We start from the raw sequence: 17,686 nt of genomic DNA on the forward strand, positions 1-17,686 counted from the left end.
AAAACATGAATAAGACTCGATCTAAATTGTAACTTGATTAGATATATATTATCTAAAACTCTCACAACAAAATTAATGCGAAAAGAAAGCAAAATAGTGAAATTTTGAATTCTAATATGTAGCCTTAATCAGCACCTTCCCCTAGCAGGTGCCCGTTTGTTTAATTACCCACTTCCGGTGCCGGTCTCTTCTCAGCAAGTGTGTGGAAATGGCAAGTCCAGTTGCAGCTTTAGCAAGAGTTGTTTGTCGTGCTAGTGGCACAGCACAGAATTTGGTTGCACCAGCAGTTATTACAAACAACCCTAAGAGAAATTGTAAGTCTTGTAAACTTTAGCCCGTGCTTTTGAGTCTTTGAGGTCAGTTAGTTACTCTTGCCCTTGGTTGACCGAGAGTCTTTCCAATCCAATTTTGAACTAATTTTGTGTCACGTGGTTTGCTATTGGGGGCTGTTAAACTGTCGTGAATAATTGACCTTAATCACTGGAAAGAATATGCTTCCCATTTTGACCTTGGACCATGCATACACAAGTGTAATTCTTGAGAATTTTTATTTAATGCCTGAATTACAAGTATTAAAGTAAGCAAAAAAGTAGCAGTAATGAAAAAAAAACAAGAACAAACTGAAGTCTTCAAAGTTGCTAATTGTCATATATTCTCTGTCACCGATTGTGGCCAACTTGCATCATCTGAAATGGCAAGAATGCGATATGCTCTTAAATCAGGTGACTTCCGCTATTCTGCTATGATATTGGTCCCCTTGATATGATTGTGCGCTCTTTTGTAACTGTAATGACCCGAATGTTAACCGGGAACCAGATTAAACAACTGCCAATGGCTATATATAGATACAAGGTCCTGATAATATACAGGGTTCTCGTTAAGGCGCGTACACATGTCCTGGATGCAAGAAAAAGGTGCTGGATGTGCCTGGTTAAAACATCTCGAGTCCACGGGACGCGTCTTCACAATATCAGCTGCATCCTAACATCAGTAATTTATTTAAAAATCGTTATAAAACTCTGGTTTTTTACAACAACGGACAATCGGAAGTTTACAAAGTTAATTACACATGATATTCATCATACAATTTTTTTACAAAACAAAATTTAGTTTCAATCTCATTTCTGTAATTAGAACAGTCATAAATCTGACAAAAGGTGTTAATTGTTGTCTAAACAGGTAAGGGTACGTTTGCAATAATTAAAAGGAATACTATTCCTCTAAAATTGTGATGATTTTGGAAATTCATTATAAACATTCTTGAATATTTCCTCATACACTGCACCTTAGGTATACATATAATGAGAAGTAAGGGTTGCCCAAGTTCCCTTCCAACTACTCTGAAGACTATGCAGCATCATACTGTCACAGTATCCAAGTTAAGCTTATTTTGACAAATAAGCTGACTACAATCATTCTTCAATTTCAAAACTCAAATACTAACCCCCCTTCAACTGACATTAATGGGAAAAAGGAAAGATTCAATGTATTCTCATTTGGTAGAAATGAATTAGAATGTTTTCTCATTTATTTTTTTTTTAATTTGATAAAACTTAGAAATTTTAATTAGGTTTGGAGGAATCCTACAGAAAAGGGGACTTACAAACTTCCCTGCATATGGAGTGTTCATATCACAACTCATACGTTATGCCAGAGCTTGCCGAAACTACAGACTTTTTGTATCGCGCTAGAACTCAAATAAATAGGCTTCTGGAACAGGGTTATGTTGCTACAAGATTGCAGTCATCACTACAGAAGTTGTATGGTCATCATCATGAACTCGTGGATTGTTATGGTGTATCCATCAGCACCATGAAAACTGATTTATTCATTGGGTCATAGTTTTCCTTTCCTTGTTTGTCTACCCCGGACTTGACTTTTTATGAGCAACTTGGCGGGTGTTTCTAGAAAAGCAGAGGACGCTTGCCCTACCGGTGCACCTGGTCCATGCTCCCAGTTTTTAGTGGAGTCTGAGTTGCTCATTTACTTTTGTTACTTTGTATGTATGATTTTAGTTACTTTATGTTCTTTGTTGTGTGTGTCTGTTTTCCATGTCTGGTCTTTGTCCCTGGATTACATTCTTTTGATTACCATTATAATCTTGGTTCCCTTGATTACTCTTTCAATCAATTATAGTGCATGCATATGTTGTTCGACTGAAAAAGGCACTATAATGCTATAGAGATTGTCTCACTCATACATTACTACAGTAAAACCCATGCAATTTGCAAAATATGTCATGAATATATAGGTTCACACATTGTCCCGCATAAAAACCCTCATGGGGGATTTTCGAAAATTGGCAGGTATGTTAGTAGGTACATGGAACTAAATACACATTATTTATTGTGCTGTGTCATGAAACCAGCAAACATAATAAGTTTTCAAATGAAAAAAAAAAGATGCTGAGTTGTACTCTACACAATTTAATATGGATGACTTGCATATTTGCAGTGAGATATGGTTTTGTATGATTGTACATACATATATGTAGTACTATGTATGCACTAAAATAATGAATGTAGCATTTAAACTGGTTTTAAACCAGGAAAAGGGTGGGATCCACCAAGTTCATCTGGGACTCACCTTTCCAAAAAGTGACGAGTCCCAGGACTCGCCATGTAAAAATCCTAGTGAGAACTCTGAATATATATGACCTATATATTGTCCATTGGAACGAGCCCCTGTGTTTGAAACTAGGTAATATTACATAAATTCAAGGCTTACCGATCATTTCATCTTTAAATGTAAACTCCTGTTCTTGTACAAGCTAAAAAACACAGATAGACATGAGTATGATTTTTTTTATAAAATACAGTTGGTGCAACACAGATGTTAATTTCTCACCTAACACGGTTTAGGCAGAGTTGCGTTGAGAATTGGGCTTCTGCAGCAATCACTGTTCCACGGTTGAGTCGCGGCTGAGTGCTGGTTGATAATCGGTGATGTGATAGCGTTGAGAAATGATTTATCATTTAACAAAAAAAATCTGTTTAACATAATATCAATGTAATAATTAAAAAACTGTTCGTTTTTTAATATAGCAAAATAATAAATTGTACTTATGTTTCACCTCATTTCACTTATTAGATTATAATACTTTTTTTCTTCAAACTTGATTGAGGTTAATTTCTACCCGCTGAGCATCATCATGATGTTTCTTAACTGTTTACAGGTAGTCCTTACCTGTATAATTTTACCCTGCAATGTGTTTTAAATATGTGATAATTATTTCCAAGTTTGAAATTAACACAGCGATTAACATCACATTCAAACATTTGTACTGTTAATTGATTTATCACTACTAAACGTGCCGCATTTTCACAAGTTTTGAAAAGCGTAATAGAATGTAAAAAAAACCAATTTAATCTTTTTTGTTTTAAATACAAATTTTTTTATTTATTTACTCCTATTCAAATGTCAACTTTGAATTTCAATGTTTTCAATTTGAATAAAAGCAAATACAGAAACAAAATTAATTATTATACTTGATGTGTCATGTGTTACTCTCTTCATGTAGTTACAAAAACGTATTCTTCGTTTTATTTATGTACACTGTTAGGATTTTACAATTACGCACATGTCTTCTAAATATAAAAGTATAAAAACTTCAAACAAATTTTTAAATATATTTTGTTTAAAGAATTATGCATGCAGATTTTAAAAATGAATTGTACTAAGTGTTATACCAAGTCATACCCCACTTACTGTGTGAATATATATATCTATACAATTATTTATAAATTTGAAACTTCGTTGTAAATTTTCAGATTATATTTGAAAATTAATTGAGTAATAAAACAGAAAGTGGAACATATTTTCTTCAAAAGATTGCCCTAGAAACACTTGATTACAAGTATTACGTTAAACAGGCAATGAATGATCAGGATTTAGCTTTCTGAAGTGCTTTGAAAAAACTGAGAGTCCAGACTGTAGCAGAGAGGTCTTTACGTAGTCATATTGATGAAAGAGGCTTAAAATTTTGGAAGTAGATGTTGTCTTAGATACAATGTAATTGTTCACTTGCCGTAGGACAACCTTAATTTGAAAGTTCTACAGGTACAATATATTATAGAAACTTTCAACTTTTGGGACTTCTCCTTTCGTTGGGATTTAGTGTAGAATAAATCTTGCAAGGTGGACAGTATTATACATGACCATCATGCACAGAGTACAATGAAGAGAAAAGAATTAAGCAAGAAGTCCAAGTTAATATATCTGTTCGACTGTTTTCAAGTACAATAATGTATCTACCACATACGTATTCTGCATTAGCAGAAGTTCTGCTATATAGAGTTGTTGTCAACTCACTGTCGAATATTAACAAGCTCATTATAGTGTTTAGATAGATACTCTATTCAAAAGTATTAAGGTATTTTTTTAGATTGATTTTGAATGAGTTGTCAGTGGCTTGATTACATAATTATTTGGGTAACTTATTCCACAAGACAGACCCAGAATATATACATGTAAATGAATGTCTGAAAAGATCAGTTTTAATTTTTGGGATTATCAAGTTACCTTGTTCAGCATTTCTTAGTGAATAAGGTTTGTTTCTTGAAACATAGTTAAACTTTTATGATATGCAACTTGGTGCTTCCCCATTCAGAGATTTATAGATTAATAGGTATTTGTGTTATTTATTCTTTGTTTCTACTTTCATGATTCCTAATTGTTTGAACAAGGGTTCTGATGGAGAAAAAGGTTCAGCATCTAGAATGAGGCGAATAGCCTGTTTTTGGAGTTTAAGATTTTTGTCTAATCCTTCAGAGCCCTAACCCGTACTTAAAATCAGAAATGTCTCTAGTCAACTCAAAGCTTTTTTCGGCGGTGGAAAACGCTCGGCTGAAGTTGAGTGAGAACTCTGGGATTATCTTATGTGGTCCTAATGATCAAACAATTGATAAATTGTTATTTTAAAGGATTATTAACGATGCACATATCAGGGATGCCACGTTAACAACAATAGAATGTATTTCACACCTGGTTGACCAGGTAATTGCCAAGCTTGGGGTCATAAATTTGTCAGAGCGAAAATTTATCTGAAATACTGTTTGAATGGATTTTTTTATACGCTTTTCTAATTTTCAGTGATGAAACGATCTAAAACATTTTCGTCATTTAGGAAATCCTTTCGTAAATGGCGAAAATGACGAGCGCTAGCTGAATTACTGTGTCTAAGGAGTTAATTCTTCCAGTCATGAAAGTTCTCAGAGTTGACTTTATCATTATGGTAATTACAAATACCTACTAAAAATGTTTTTCTTAGTTTTTGTTTTGTAAATGTATACATAATTTGGACTACATTTTCTGTAGATGCTGGTCCTGCTAAAAGAATCAAGGTTGCCAATCCAGTAGTTGAGTTGGATGGTGATGAAATGACAAGAATCATATGGGAGAAAATCAAAGACACGGTAATTAAGTCATATTAAGATTTTGTTTAAAAAAATAATCAGTCTAAATGGACAAAAGAATTTATCTAGCTTTAGTTATTTTAGGTTACAGACCACCAATTCAACCAATGAGCATTTGGAACATACGCAAAAATAGTCCTACACAGAAATTGCCCCTGTTCCTCATAGTGCTGTGAAAAAAGTTCTGATCTTATTGAAAAACTTTGAACAGTTTCTGAAAGGAAAAACATTTCTGTACATTTTATAGGTGCATTTTGCTTCTTGTGATGTGAAGCCTAATCTCCATAATGATTTCTAAATTTACCTCTATCATGTGAAAACACTGGGATTTCCCATGCTATTTATAGACACTTATGGACACTGAGCAGTGGTCCTGCAGTCCTTTGACTAAATATTTTTTGTACCAGGGTTGGTCACTAACAGTGTTACTATAGTCCTTTACATGTACCTACCTGGGTTGGACACTAACTGTAATCCTGTAGTCCTTTGCCTACATTTTTTTTGTACCAGGGTTGGACACTAACGGTGGTCCTGTAGTCCTTTGCCACATTTTTTTTGTACCAGGGTTGGACACTAACGGTGGTCCTGTAGTCCTTTGCCACATTTTTTTTGTACCAGGGTTGGACACTAACGGTGGTCCTGTAGTCCTTTGCCTACATTTTTTTTGTACCAGGGTTGGACACTAACGGTGGTCCTGTAGTCCTTTGCCTACATTTTTTTTGTACCAGGGTTGGACACTAACGGTGGTCCTGTAGTCCTTTGTCTACATTTTTTTTGTACCAGGGTTGGACACTAACGGTGGTCCTGTAGTCCTTTGTCACATTTTTTTTGTACCAGGGTTGGACACTAACAGTGGTCCTGTAGTCCTTTGCCTACATTTTTTTTGTACCAGGGTTGGACACTAACGGTGGTCCTGTAGTCCTTTGTCTACATTTTTTTTGTACCAGGGTTGGACACTAACGGTGGTCCTGTAGTCCTTTGTCACATTTTTTTTGTACCAGGGTTGGACACTAACGGTGGTCCTGTAGTCCTTTGTCTACATTTTTTTTGTACCAGGGTTGGACACTAACGGTGGTCCTGTAGTCCTTTGTCACATTTTTTTTGTACCAGGGTTGGACACTAACAGTGGTCCTGTAGTCCTTTGCCTACATTTTTTTTGTACCAGGGTTGGACACTAACGGTGGTCCTGTAGTCCTTTGTCTACATTTTTTTTGTACCAGGGTTGGACACTAACTGTAATCCTGTAGTCCTTTGTCTACATTTTTTTTGTACCAGGGTTGGACACTAACAGTGGTCCTGTAGTCCTTTGCCTACATTTTTTTTGTACCAGGATTGGACACTAACGGTGGTCCTGTAGTCCTTTGCCTACATTTTTTTTGTACCAGGGTTGGACACTAACGGTGGTCCTGTAGTCCTTTGCCTACATTTTTTTTGTACCAGGGTTGGACACTAACGGTGGTCCTGTAGTTCTTTGTCTCTCTTAAAATTTTGAATCTGCTACTAGCTATAGCAGACATGACCCATCACATGACACATCACATGACACATCACATGACACATCTCAGCTTTAATTGTTTTAGCTTGTTGATATAAATAGATGTTTAACTTTTATTTTATATTCATTGCAGTTGATTTTGCCCTATCTTGATGTAGACCTCAAGTATTATGACTTGGGCTTGCCTTACCGTGACCAAACTGATGACCAGGTCACCATTGATGCTGCAATGGCCATCAAGAAGTACAATGTGGGTGTTAAATGTGCCACAATCACCCCAGATGAAGAGAGAGTTGAGGGTATGGATGAAAAAGCAATTTTTTTGCAGCTTTCTAAACAGAACTATGAAGGGATGACTTTTCTCTGTCAGATGGAAAAATTTGAATGAGAATTCTTGAATGCTTAAATGAAATAATAGTACACTTAGTTGCCAAAGTGACCTGAATGATATGAACATATAATTCAGGGCTTAAAATAACCATCAGAAATCAGACATTTAAAAAAATTTATAAATCCTACCATTCCAAAAAAAAAGAAAGCCATTTTCTGGTGCGACAATCTTCTCTGAAGAAAAAAAGTGTATTAAGTGGAACCATCATTGAACAAATGTTATACATTGCAGTAAATTTTATTGTCAAAGCCATTATACATGTATACTCATATTCATGTTTTAGGCTCCTTTTAGATTTTCTAATGGTAGAAATGTCAATTCATATCCAGCATACTAATCTCTCAGAAACTATCAACATTTGGACAAGTTGCAGAAACTAGTGTATCAACCATTGTTAGTACATGTAGTTCATGCAATTTTGCCATTTGATTGAATGTACATCATAGCATATACAAAGAGCATTGAATCCTTGATATTTATAGTACATTGAAAATAATGATTGTTATATAAACATTCTGTACTTGGACCATAATTTGCAAACCATTATTTTTTTCAGAATTCAAGTTAAAGAAGATGTGGCTGAGTCCCAATGGAACTATCAGAAACATTTTGAATGGTACAGTGTTCCGTGAACCAATCCTCTGTGAGAAGATTCCACGACTTGTCCCTGGTTGGACCAGACCTATTGTTATTGGTCGTCATGCCTTCGGTGACCAAGTAAGCATTGTTGGTAGTGAATTATTTTATGCATGACAGACAGGTGTGTCATACATTTAACTACTTAACTAAGTTATGTTATTCAAGGTGGAGATATCTAGGGATATAACGAGTTAATTAGAATTATTGATTAGGCCATCATATTTTCATCAAACATTTTTCAAAGTTATGATGGGCTGTCGGTTGTGTACTGGTGGTCCCATTTGAAGTTGAAATTGTCACCAAAGTAATTTTTTAAAGCTTGACCCAAAACAAAAAAGTTATCTTTTGCAAAAGAAAATATAAATGTTGGTAACCAGAATCAAACTGCAAATGTTGGTAACCAGAATCAAACTGCAATTGTTGTAGAAACTGACTCCCCAACTGAATATGATTCTGACCCCTCCTATTTACAATATTGATGATGGTGGGGTCATGTTATCTAGTCCTAAAGCCCCACCAAAACATTTCCAAGATAAATGGACAAAATCTAATTGTAACCAAACAAAAAAAAAATAAAATAGGCTCTCACCAAAACAACTTAGGGTTCTGTGGTTGTTTGGACTAGGATTAAGCACTAGACAATTCATAAGTATAAAAACTCAAACAACAGAAAAGAAAAGTGATCAGATGTGACAATTAATTGACATCGACATATGATACAGTTATACTGAATATCAAACATTTTATCTCCTAATGAACAATTAATCTGCAGTGTAAATTATAGTTTGTTTATGCTACATTGTAAATTTAGTCTGCTATATTTACACAAAGCTGGCTATAGTTGCTATTCCATATTTTGTCCCATGGTGTTTTTTATGATGGCCCATTAAAATGGAAAATGTCCCATTGAAATGAAGGGTAAGGGGGCCATAGTCCCATTGACAAAATTTTAATCCCAATCAATTATGTTCCCTGATTGACCAAATACTGATAACTTAGTGGCGTTAAAAAAAAAACTGTATCAAAAATTGAAATTGTGCGCCATGTGTTATTTTCTTGAATGAAATGAAGAAAATTATATTAAGTAAAAATAACTAAGTTTTACTGTATTGGCTCTCTCTCTCCCTCTCTCTCTCGCTCTCGCTCTCGCTCAAGATAGGAGTTGTTTTATTTTGGCCTTACCAAGAGAACCAATGCTGCATGATGATTTTTTTACAGCCAATAATGTAGTTAACTTCAGGGAACAGAGGTGTACTTTCACAGATTTAATGACAATTACCTGATGAAATGTCTTACATAGTTAACTGGAGAATTAACATGGAAAATTTAAACTTCATAAGAAGGAATGTTTAAATGTCTGTCTACGTAAGAAAATTTACCATTTAATCAATGGAAGATCAACTATTGAAATTAAAATGTTGAAATAAACATATACAGTATCAGTATGAATAAGTTTTAAAAGGATCAATAATTAAAGACTGAACAACCTAAAATTGTTGTCTCATAAGATGTTATAAATCCTAAACAAGAATAGTGTTTTATCTTATCAAATTTATATTTATAAACTATCTTTATGTAAAAGTTTAATTTTTTCTTCATAGTACAGAGCAACCGACTTCGTTGCCCAGGGAAATGGAAAGTTTGAGATGGTCTGGACACCAGAAGGTGGTGCCGAACAGAGAATGGAGGTCTTCAACTTCACAAATGGTGGAGGTTGTGTGATGGGAATGTACAACACTGATGAGGTAAGGGAGATAACTACAGCAAGGGACTATTGGTAGGAGTAGGACTTGAAAAAAAATTATGTGGTATTTGAAAGGTAGAACAGGTTGGCTCTTGTTATATTATGATTTAAAAATGAAATTATTTCCTTCCCTACTTATCAACAGGAAATGTGAGCCAGAAAAGGGCAAAAAATAATTGAAGGCCATTGCTTGCACATAAAAAAATCCCACTAAGCATGTTGAATTACTACAAAACAAAGTCAGTCAAATTCAGAGCTGTATCAAGCTTGAATTTGTGTTCATATTTGCCCATCTGTTCAGGATTTGACCTCTGTGTGTGTATCTTGCAGGGCTTGGCAAAGCATTTATGGATTGACTTAAAAAATATTTTCACCTAGATAATTTTAGCAAGTATCAAAATATTAATTGGCAGTTACAAAGTATTTTGCCTTAAAGTCTAATGCTTAGAATTTTATTTTCAATCATAAACCATATCTATGTGTATGTTTAACCTTTACTTTCTCAGAAAATGATGATTATTTCATTTTCAAGACGGGGATGATTGAATATGATTATGAAAAATGTCTGATCCTAAATAGATTGTAAATTCAAGATTTATCGGTGCTTGAATGATTATGGACAAAATGTCTGATCGTAAATAGATTGCAAATTAAGATTAATCGGTGCTTGAGTGATTATGGACAAAATGAAATGGAAAACATGGTATTGCTCGACAGCTGAACATTTTGTAGATTGTATATATCAGTGTCATGGAGAAAGTCATGTAAATTCTGTCTGTAAATAACAATATTGATATTTTAGTCTATGTAATCTATTATTAAAACCTCCCTGTCAAAGACAAATGGGAGAAGTGAGCACAAACAAGAAGTTTTTGCTCATTTCTCTCTCTTGATTAGGCCCTGTTGACAGTCAAAAAAATTTCAAGTTGCCATTTTACATACGACACATACTGTAAGTATGTATAAATTCTGTTTGCAGAGTATCACAGGATTTGCTCATGCCTGCTTCCAGTATGCTATCAACAAGAAATGGCCACTTTACATGAGCACTAAGAACACCATTCTGAAGAGATATGATGGTAGATTTAAGGACATCTTCCAGGAAATTTATGACAAGTAATACAGAAAAGCTAAAACGTTGACAGTTAATGTTTTGTGTTCTTGATAATTTCCTTGTTCATGTTTCATCTTTCAGTTTAAAAAATGTGAAACCGATATTAATATGGGACAGTAATTGAGCAATTTGTATTTCTCTCAATGTTGGAAAGATCAGAGTCATTGTTTTTTAACCTGTGTATCCAACAAGTTTTACACCCTGTTTCATAGAATTAAGATTTTCCTAAGATCCCTCTTTAACTCACATTTACAACAAGCAGATCAATTGAAATTGGAAACTTAAGAAAATCTCAAGTATTTTAGGAAAATCTCCTTTTGTGATTGCTTATGAATCCTTATCTTACACATATTATGTTGGTATGGTTCGGCAGACAAGACCAATTCCACTGAAGATTGATCAGGAAATGATGATTAATTCATTTTCAAGACGGGGATGAGAATATATGATTATGAAAAGAATCTGATCCTGAAAACTGTAAATTACTTTAAGTAATACTTGTGTACTGCAGTGTGTGAAACCACCACTTGGCTGCTATTGTAAACTTTGAATTTGGTTAGTGCTAATTATTGAGCACTCCCCAAGATAGCAAGTAATAATTCCTTGACTTGTATTTAAATGACCAGTGTTCTCTGATTCCACATCCCTATCACCTGAGGCAAATGAGATTTTGGTATGGGAAATTTTTTTTATTAAGCTTCACTTTCCCTTTGTGCTAGTAGGAAACTTGAATGTCTAAATAGATTTAATTGTGAGGAAGTTAATGAAAATTTCAAGTTTTCTCAAGGAGACCTAAAACTTTCAAAAATCCTAGAACACTGAATGAGCCTGAACAGTTAAGTTTTTATCATCTTTTACAATCTCAAAACATTTCTACCAACGTGACACTTTTTGTTGTATTGTTCAGTGTTTATGGATTATACTTGAACAGTGAAATTAGCAAATTAAAATGGAATGTTAATCACTATTCATGTGAAATTAGCGAGTTAAAATGGAATGTTAATCGCTGTTCATACGAGAAGAATGAAAAAAAAGTTTCAAACATTCTTTGTCATTTAAATGGAATTTTTCTTTCGCAAATCCAGATTTTACTGCCTGGTATCTTTTTCAACAATATGATCACTTTATTTATTTCTGCTTTTATTTTGCTTTGCTAAATAATGCTTGATTTCAAATATTGCTAAATTTGTTTTAAAACTAGTTGCATTTCATCCAAAAGGGGTTGAAATTTAGAGAAAAATCTATGCAGTGTGAAAACCATGTGGTCGGTTATGTGTTGTATTTTGCAGGCAATACAAGGGAGAGTTTGAGAAACTTGGAATCTGGTATGAACACAGATTGATCGATGATATGGTTGCCCAAGCCCTGAAATCTGATGGTGGATTTGTCTGGGCCTGCAAGAACTACGATGGTGATGTTCAGTCTGATGTAGTAGCCCAGGGTATGTAATTCAATATGTCAGTTGTAGCTTTGGGCAGGTAACTGTTTTTCTTGGACAATGTGACCTTTAAAACCTGTGGCTGACTTTTGAAGTAAATGTTATATCAAATGTTTTAATTTTCTTCATTTTTCTTATAAAGATTCAGAAAGTGATGATTTTCATATTTTTCAAGACGGGGATGAAGTGTTATGATTATTATATTATTCTGATCCTGGATCTTATTTATGACTACACCAGGATATTTTAATGCCACCTTTTTTTCTATAGGTTCTTCCATCTAATATCTTCTGCAAAGTTTTTCATAGGTGAGGTGATAATTCCTTGAACATAAATCAATGTTCTTCCACGTAAAAAAAACAAAATAAATCTGTTACAAAAATTTTGCGATTTATGATAGGGCAAAAAAAAATAATATGTGTGTTTACATTCACCCGACCAACCCTCATTTTATCGCTTTGACCCTAACTTTTTTAAGCCTTTTCCAACACCAGTACAGGTATTTATCGTATTAAACAATTGTGGTGCCCTCCAGTGCCAGCACTGCCAGCAATTTAAAAAGAAAACTAGCTGATAGACAAGCATGTATACCATTACACAGTCTTCTGTTTCTCTCTATGTAGCTTATTATGCTTATTAGTCAAGAAACTACATTTGAACAAATAATTAGACCCACTGATCCTATTTTTTTCAGCATTGTGACAGTAAACACACATTTTTTTTTCGGCCTAGTTGACAGTGTACCGCAGTACTATTACAGATTACTACAGAAAGTACCTTCAATCTGTGAGTTATTTTCAGGCTATGGATCCCTTGGTCTGATGACCAGTGTACTAGTTGCCCCAGATGGTAAGACCATCGAATCAGAGGCTGCCCACGGTACCGTCACACGTCATTACAGAGAACACCAAAAAGGAAACCCAACCAGCACAAACCCCGTAGCCAGTATCTACGCCTGGACCAGAGGTCTTGAACACAGAGGAAAATTAGATGGAAACCCAGAATTACAAAGGTACATTTTCACTACATGAAATGATCTCTGCTCCCAATAGTTGGATTGGTTTCAAATTTGGTTTGTTACTTTATATAGTTGGGGCATACTTTGTAAGCAATTTTGTCAACTTCCTTTAATATTGGAAATGTGATTCTTTTTGAAATTATAGGATGTCAAGACTGTTTAAAGCAGATTCCTTTGACTGACTTAAAATTCCTGGCTACCGTATTTTGATGTGTATTATGCACACATTTTTACATAGAAATCATTTCCAGAACATGGGTGTTTTTGGATTATACATCAATACATAAGAATTGGCCACGAAATTAAAGATTTCAGTACGTGAAAAGACATTTCATAAAGTAAACAAACAAACCGGAAATGAAATGTTACTAACAGATATTTTATCTAATCATCAAATACATCTTTAAGTATTATATTTTTAGTGATATTTTCTTCAAATCATGTTCAAATAACTTAATAACATGTTTCAAACAAAGATTGTACAGTATTTCCTTCTTATAAACTCTTACGAAGCATGGTTAGAAATTAATATGAAACAACTAAAAACCAAAAAGTGACTAATTCCTTTTTTGTCAAACCCTCCTTTTTTAATGCTTTTATAGCTGAAAATGATTATTCTGATACTTATTTTTATTGTTTCTTACAATTTTCTTATTTAAAAGTATGTTTTTAAATGAAAAATTGTGAAATTTGAGTTACAAACAAAACTGAAAATGTCCGATTTTACAGACTTTAGATTTTGTTTTATAAGCCATTTCATTTATCCTGTGTCAAGTTTATCATCCTTCAAAATTAAAATTATTCAATTAATGTAGCTACTGATGTCTACATGATGTTTTAGTCACACAATTAGACCTTCAAAATTGCACTGCGCATAATACTTATATGTGCACAATACATATATGTGCACTGTACACACCAAAATACGGTATAATAAAATCAAAATCAGATATACATGGTACTATTAATAGATCCTTACCCTTTCAAGTGAACAATTTACCTGTATGATTCTTTATTTTACTGCATATAACTGCAAATCTTGCTATATTCATCTTTGTTAGTTAACACCTTCAGATTTGGTATATTTTATTTTGTTTTATATGAAAATACTTAGTAATTGTATATACATGGTATAATACTTAGTAATTGTATATACATGGTAAAATACTTAGTAATTGTATATACATGGTATAATACTTAGTAATTGTATATACATGGTAAAATATTTAGTAATTATATATACATGGTATAATACTTAGTAATTGTATATACATGGTAAAATACTTAGTAATTGTATATACATGGTATAATACTTAGTAATTGTATATACATGGTAAAATACTTAGTAATTGTATATACATGGTATAATGTAGATCATTTAACATTGATACTTTTCGTTTGCAGATTTGCCAACACATTAGAGAAAGCATGTGTAGCTACAGTCGACTCTGGTAAAATGACCAAGGACTTGGCTGGCTGTATATATGGTCTGAAAAAGTAAGTTCGTATATGCTGAAAGGTAAATTGTACTGATTGGCAAATTAACACTAAAATTAAAAATTCATAACATGAATAGGAAATGGATTGTGTCTTTTGACATGATCTATGGAAGTTAATCAATTACATCGTGCATGGGTTGAATAGATTTGTTTCTATGCTTCAGTGTGTGAAGACAAATACTGTATAGGAAATTTCTATTGATATTTCAATGGTCTATATGAGATCGTCTTCATAATTAAAATAGCTCCATGGAAGTCCCCATGGGAGTAAGTGCTAATAAATACTAAATGTTCAAAATATAGAAATGATGAAAGGCCTGAGTAATCCAAAACAATAAGGAAGACTGAATGGAAACATGCAAAACCTTAGATACAGAAGCAACTTATACTCAGACATGATATGTTATAGAAGAGAAATTTCCTGATTTTACATTTTACTTACTTTTTTTAATGTATATTTACTTCCAATTTTTAAAACCATGTCTGTATACTACAACAGTATCCAGGTTTATACAATTGCTATGCTTTACTGCTATTATTATAATATTGTTTTCCGTATAATTAATGATACATTACATTAAGATTCTCATATGTAGCCACATTGAAAGTGGCCCTCTTTATACAATGTATGATTGTTCCCCTCATTGACTGAATTTTCCACAGATCTATTTACATGATATATGATTTTCTTATCTTTTCCAGTATAAAACCAGAACAGTATCTGTACACAATGGACTTCTTGGCAGCCATCTCTGAAGAACTCAACCGTCAACTCAAATAATGACATCAACTTTTAGGAATATTCTATGTACCAATTTTCATTAAGATAGGTCTGAAGTTTTTTATTGGCAGCAATTTCTTCAATTAGGCAGAAATTTTTCTCTCAGTGACTGATTTGTTTCGTACTTAATGTAATAAATGACAACATTAACTCTGTTACAACTTTAAAGATAAAATACAAGAATGCTGGGCATTTGTAGCCATTCTGCTATCTTCTGAATTATCAACTTTGATGTATAATTAGTGCTAAAGGAATTTTCAATTGAATTCTGATTCATCTCCCGTTATATATTGGTGCATTCATTTTTACAATCATATCAACTTCAATGATTAATTGGTGATTTGTATTACACATGAAGAGTTTGACAAATCAAAAAAAGACTAGTCATAGATTTGTACACAGAAAGTCTTTATTTATTGATCTAATAATGACAAAATTGCAATGCAATTTATATAGGTAACTCAATTAGTCCAAAATATTCCCAAATGCCATAATACCAATGAAGTGATATAGTTTGAATATTTACTTTTTTATGTAAAATGAATGTTTTAATGGACCAAAAGCACATATGTATGGTTGAGTTGTTTTCAGATGGGCAAGATTTTTGGATTAATGAGATGTTTATGTATTAACTAACCCCAGCGTTGAAGAAATAATACCTTATATTTATAGTTTTTTCTAAACTTAGGTTGCTTTGTATGTTTACATAGTGTCTTATAAAATGTTTTCATGAAATCAATGCTGTACTACAGATGTTGAAAAAAGCAGTATTTTTCCAGCAAATGTGTATGCACGTACATGACTTGTGAAAATATTTTATAATTTGAATGAAATGTGAAGGCAACTCAGTTAAAGGACACATACTTGTGTATGTTCCATGACATAGACATTTCTATATTTAATTATGGAGATTCCTATTACGGGATTTATGTCTATAAATACAGATATTTCTATATTAGGATATAGAGACAATATTTAGCTACTGGCTGTGATTCTCATTTGCTACCAAATTGTACCATTCCACAGAATACTAACCAAGCGATCATGTGTGAATTACCTAATTAAACAAAATGGCTGAAATTGGAAAAAAACAATAGCAGCTTCTGTGATCAGGGGACAGAATTACTTAGTTTAGAAATCTATGCAATGTCTGTGATACCAAAACATCCTTATTTTAAGTACTATGAGTAATGACGTAGATGATATTCATTAACATTACGTTGAATATATATATCTGAGTATCTATTTATCCTGAATATAGAAGCTGTTAATTGTTTTGTACAAAACATCCATTTTGCTACATTGTAAAACCGCCATAGATAATGTTGTGTTAATATGGCTAGGTTGTTTGAGTGATTGATAATAAAACCATGATTTTGTGGTACTTTTTGCATTTTGTATGCTTTATGCCAATTAAAGTAACTTGACCCTCTCCCCCTTTCATGGGGTGTTATTTGCACATGAATTTTACAAATCTTCATTTTTCCTTCACAATTCCTGATTTTTAGATATACACAAACTGTATATGTATTTACTTCTGATTTTATCAATTTATGGTTCTTAGTTGGTGCTCAGGATTCATTTAACATGGCAATCACTAGGCAACCCAACATATTCCTAATGAAAGAGTAATCAAGGGAACCAAGGTTATAGTGGTAATCAGAAGAAAGTAATAAGAAAGACCAGACATGGAAAACAGACATACACAACAAACAGGCATGATTTTTTTTGGCTTTAAAGTGGAATTCCGCTAGTTCAAATCTGGATTTTACCATTACGATTCTTTTTTTTTATTGTATATTTACTTCCAATTTGCCAATTTCCACTGTTTTTGAAAACCTCGTAAAATCATCTCCACACAAATAACATAGCGTAACTGAAATTATACATAATTAACAATTATGTTTATTTTCATTTTATGTCTCCCCCACACCCTCACGTAGGTAGGGAGACATATTGTTTTTGGCCTGTTCATCTGTGTTCTGTCACAAAGTTTGTCAGTGCAACTCATCTGAATCTACTGAACCAAATTTGACGAAATTTGGTATGTAGCAAGAACTTCGTATGTAGTGCATATTACCAGGATATTAAGATCCCCCAATTTTTGTTGGAGTTCTGCCCCTTTTAACTTAGAAAGAAATTTGCAAATAATC

At 33.3% G+C, this 17,686-nt stretch overlaps 1 protein-coding gene across 1 annotated transcript; it reads left to right on the forward strand.

Moving 5' to 3' along the window:
- Positions 1 to 187: 187 nt before the first annotated feature.
- Positions 188 to 16,917, forward strand: LOC148597761 (isocitrate dehydrogenase [NADP], mitochondrial-like). The gene is made up of 10 exons (XM_088562419.1): positions 188 to 314; positions 5,317 to 5,414; positions 7,043 to 7,208; positions 7,857 to 8,017; positions 9,541 to 9,684; positions 10,663 to 10,799; positions 12,087 to 12,238; positions 13,037 to 13,247; positions 14,658 to 14,750; positions 15,455 to 16,917. Exons 1-10 carry the CDS (start codon positions 209 to 211, stop codon positions 15,531 to 15,533), a joined length of 1,347 nt encoding a protein of 448 aa, XP_088418545.1. The 5' UTR covers positions 188 to 208; the 3' UTR covers positions 15,534 to 16,917.
- Positions 16,918 to 17,686: the final 769 nt, after the last annotated feature.

Source organism: Perna viridis, chromosome 14 (genome assembly GCF_037379345.1).
Source record: "Perna viridis isolate PV_CMFRI_1.1 ecotype Kerala chromosome 14, ASM3737934v1, whole genome shotgun sequence".
Lineage (NCBI taxonomy): Eukaryota > Metazoa > Mollusca > Bivalvia > Mytilida > Mytilidae > Perna > Perna viridis.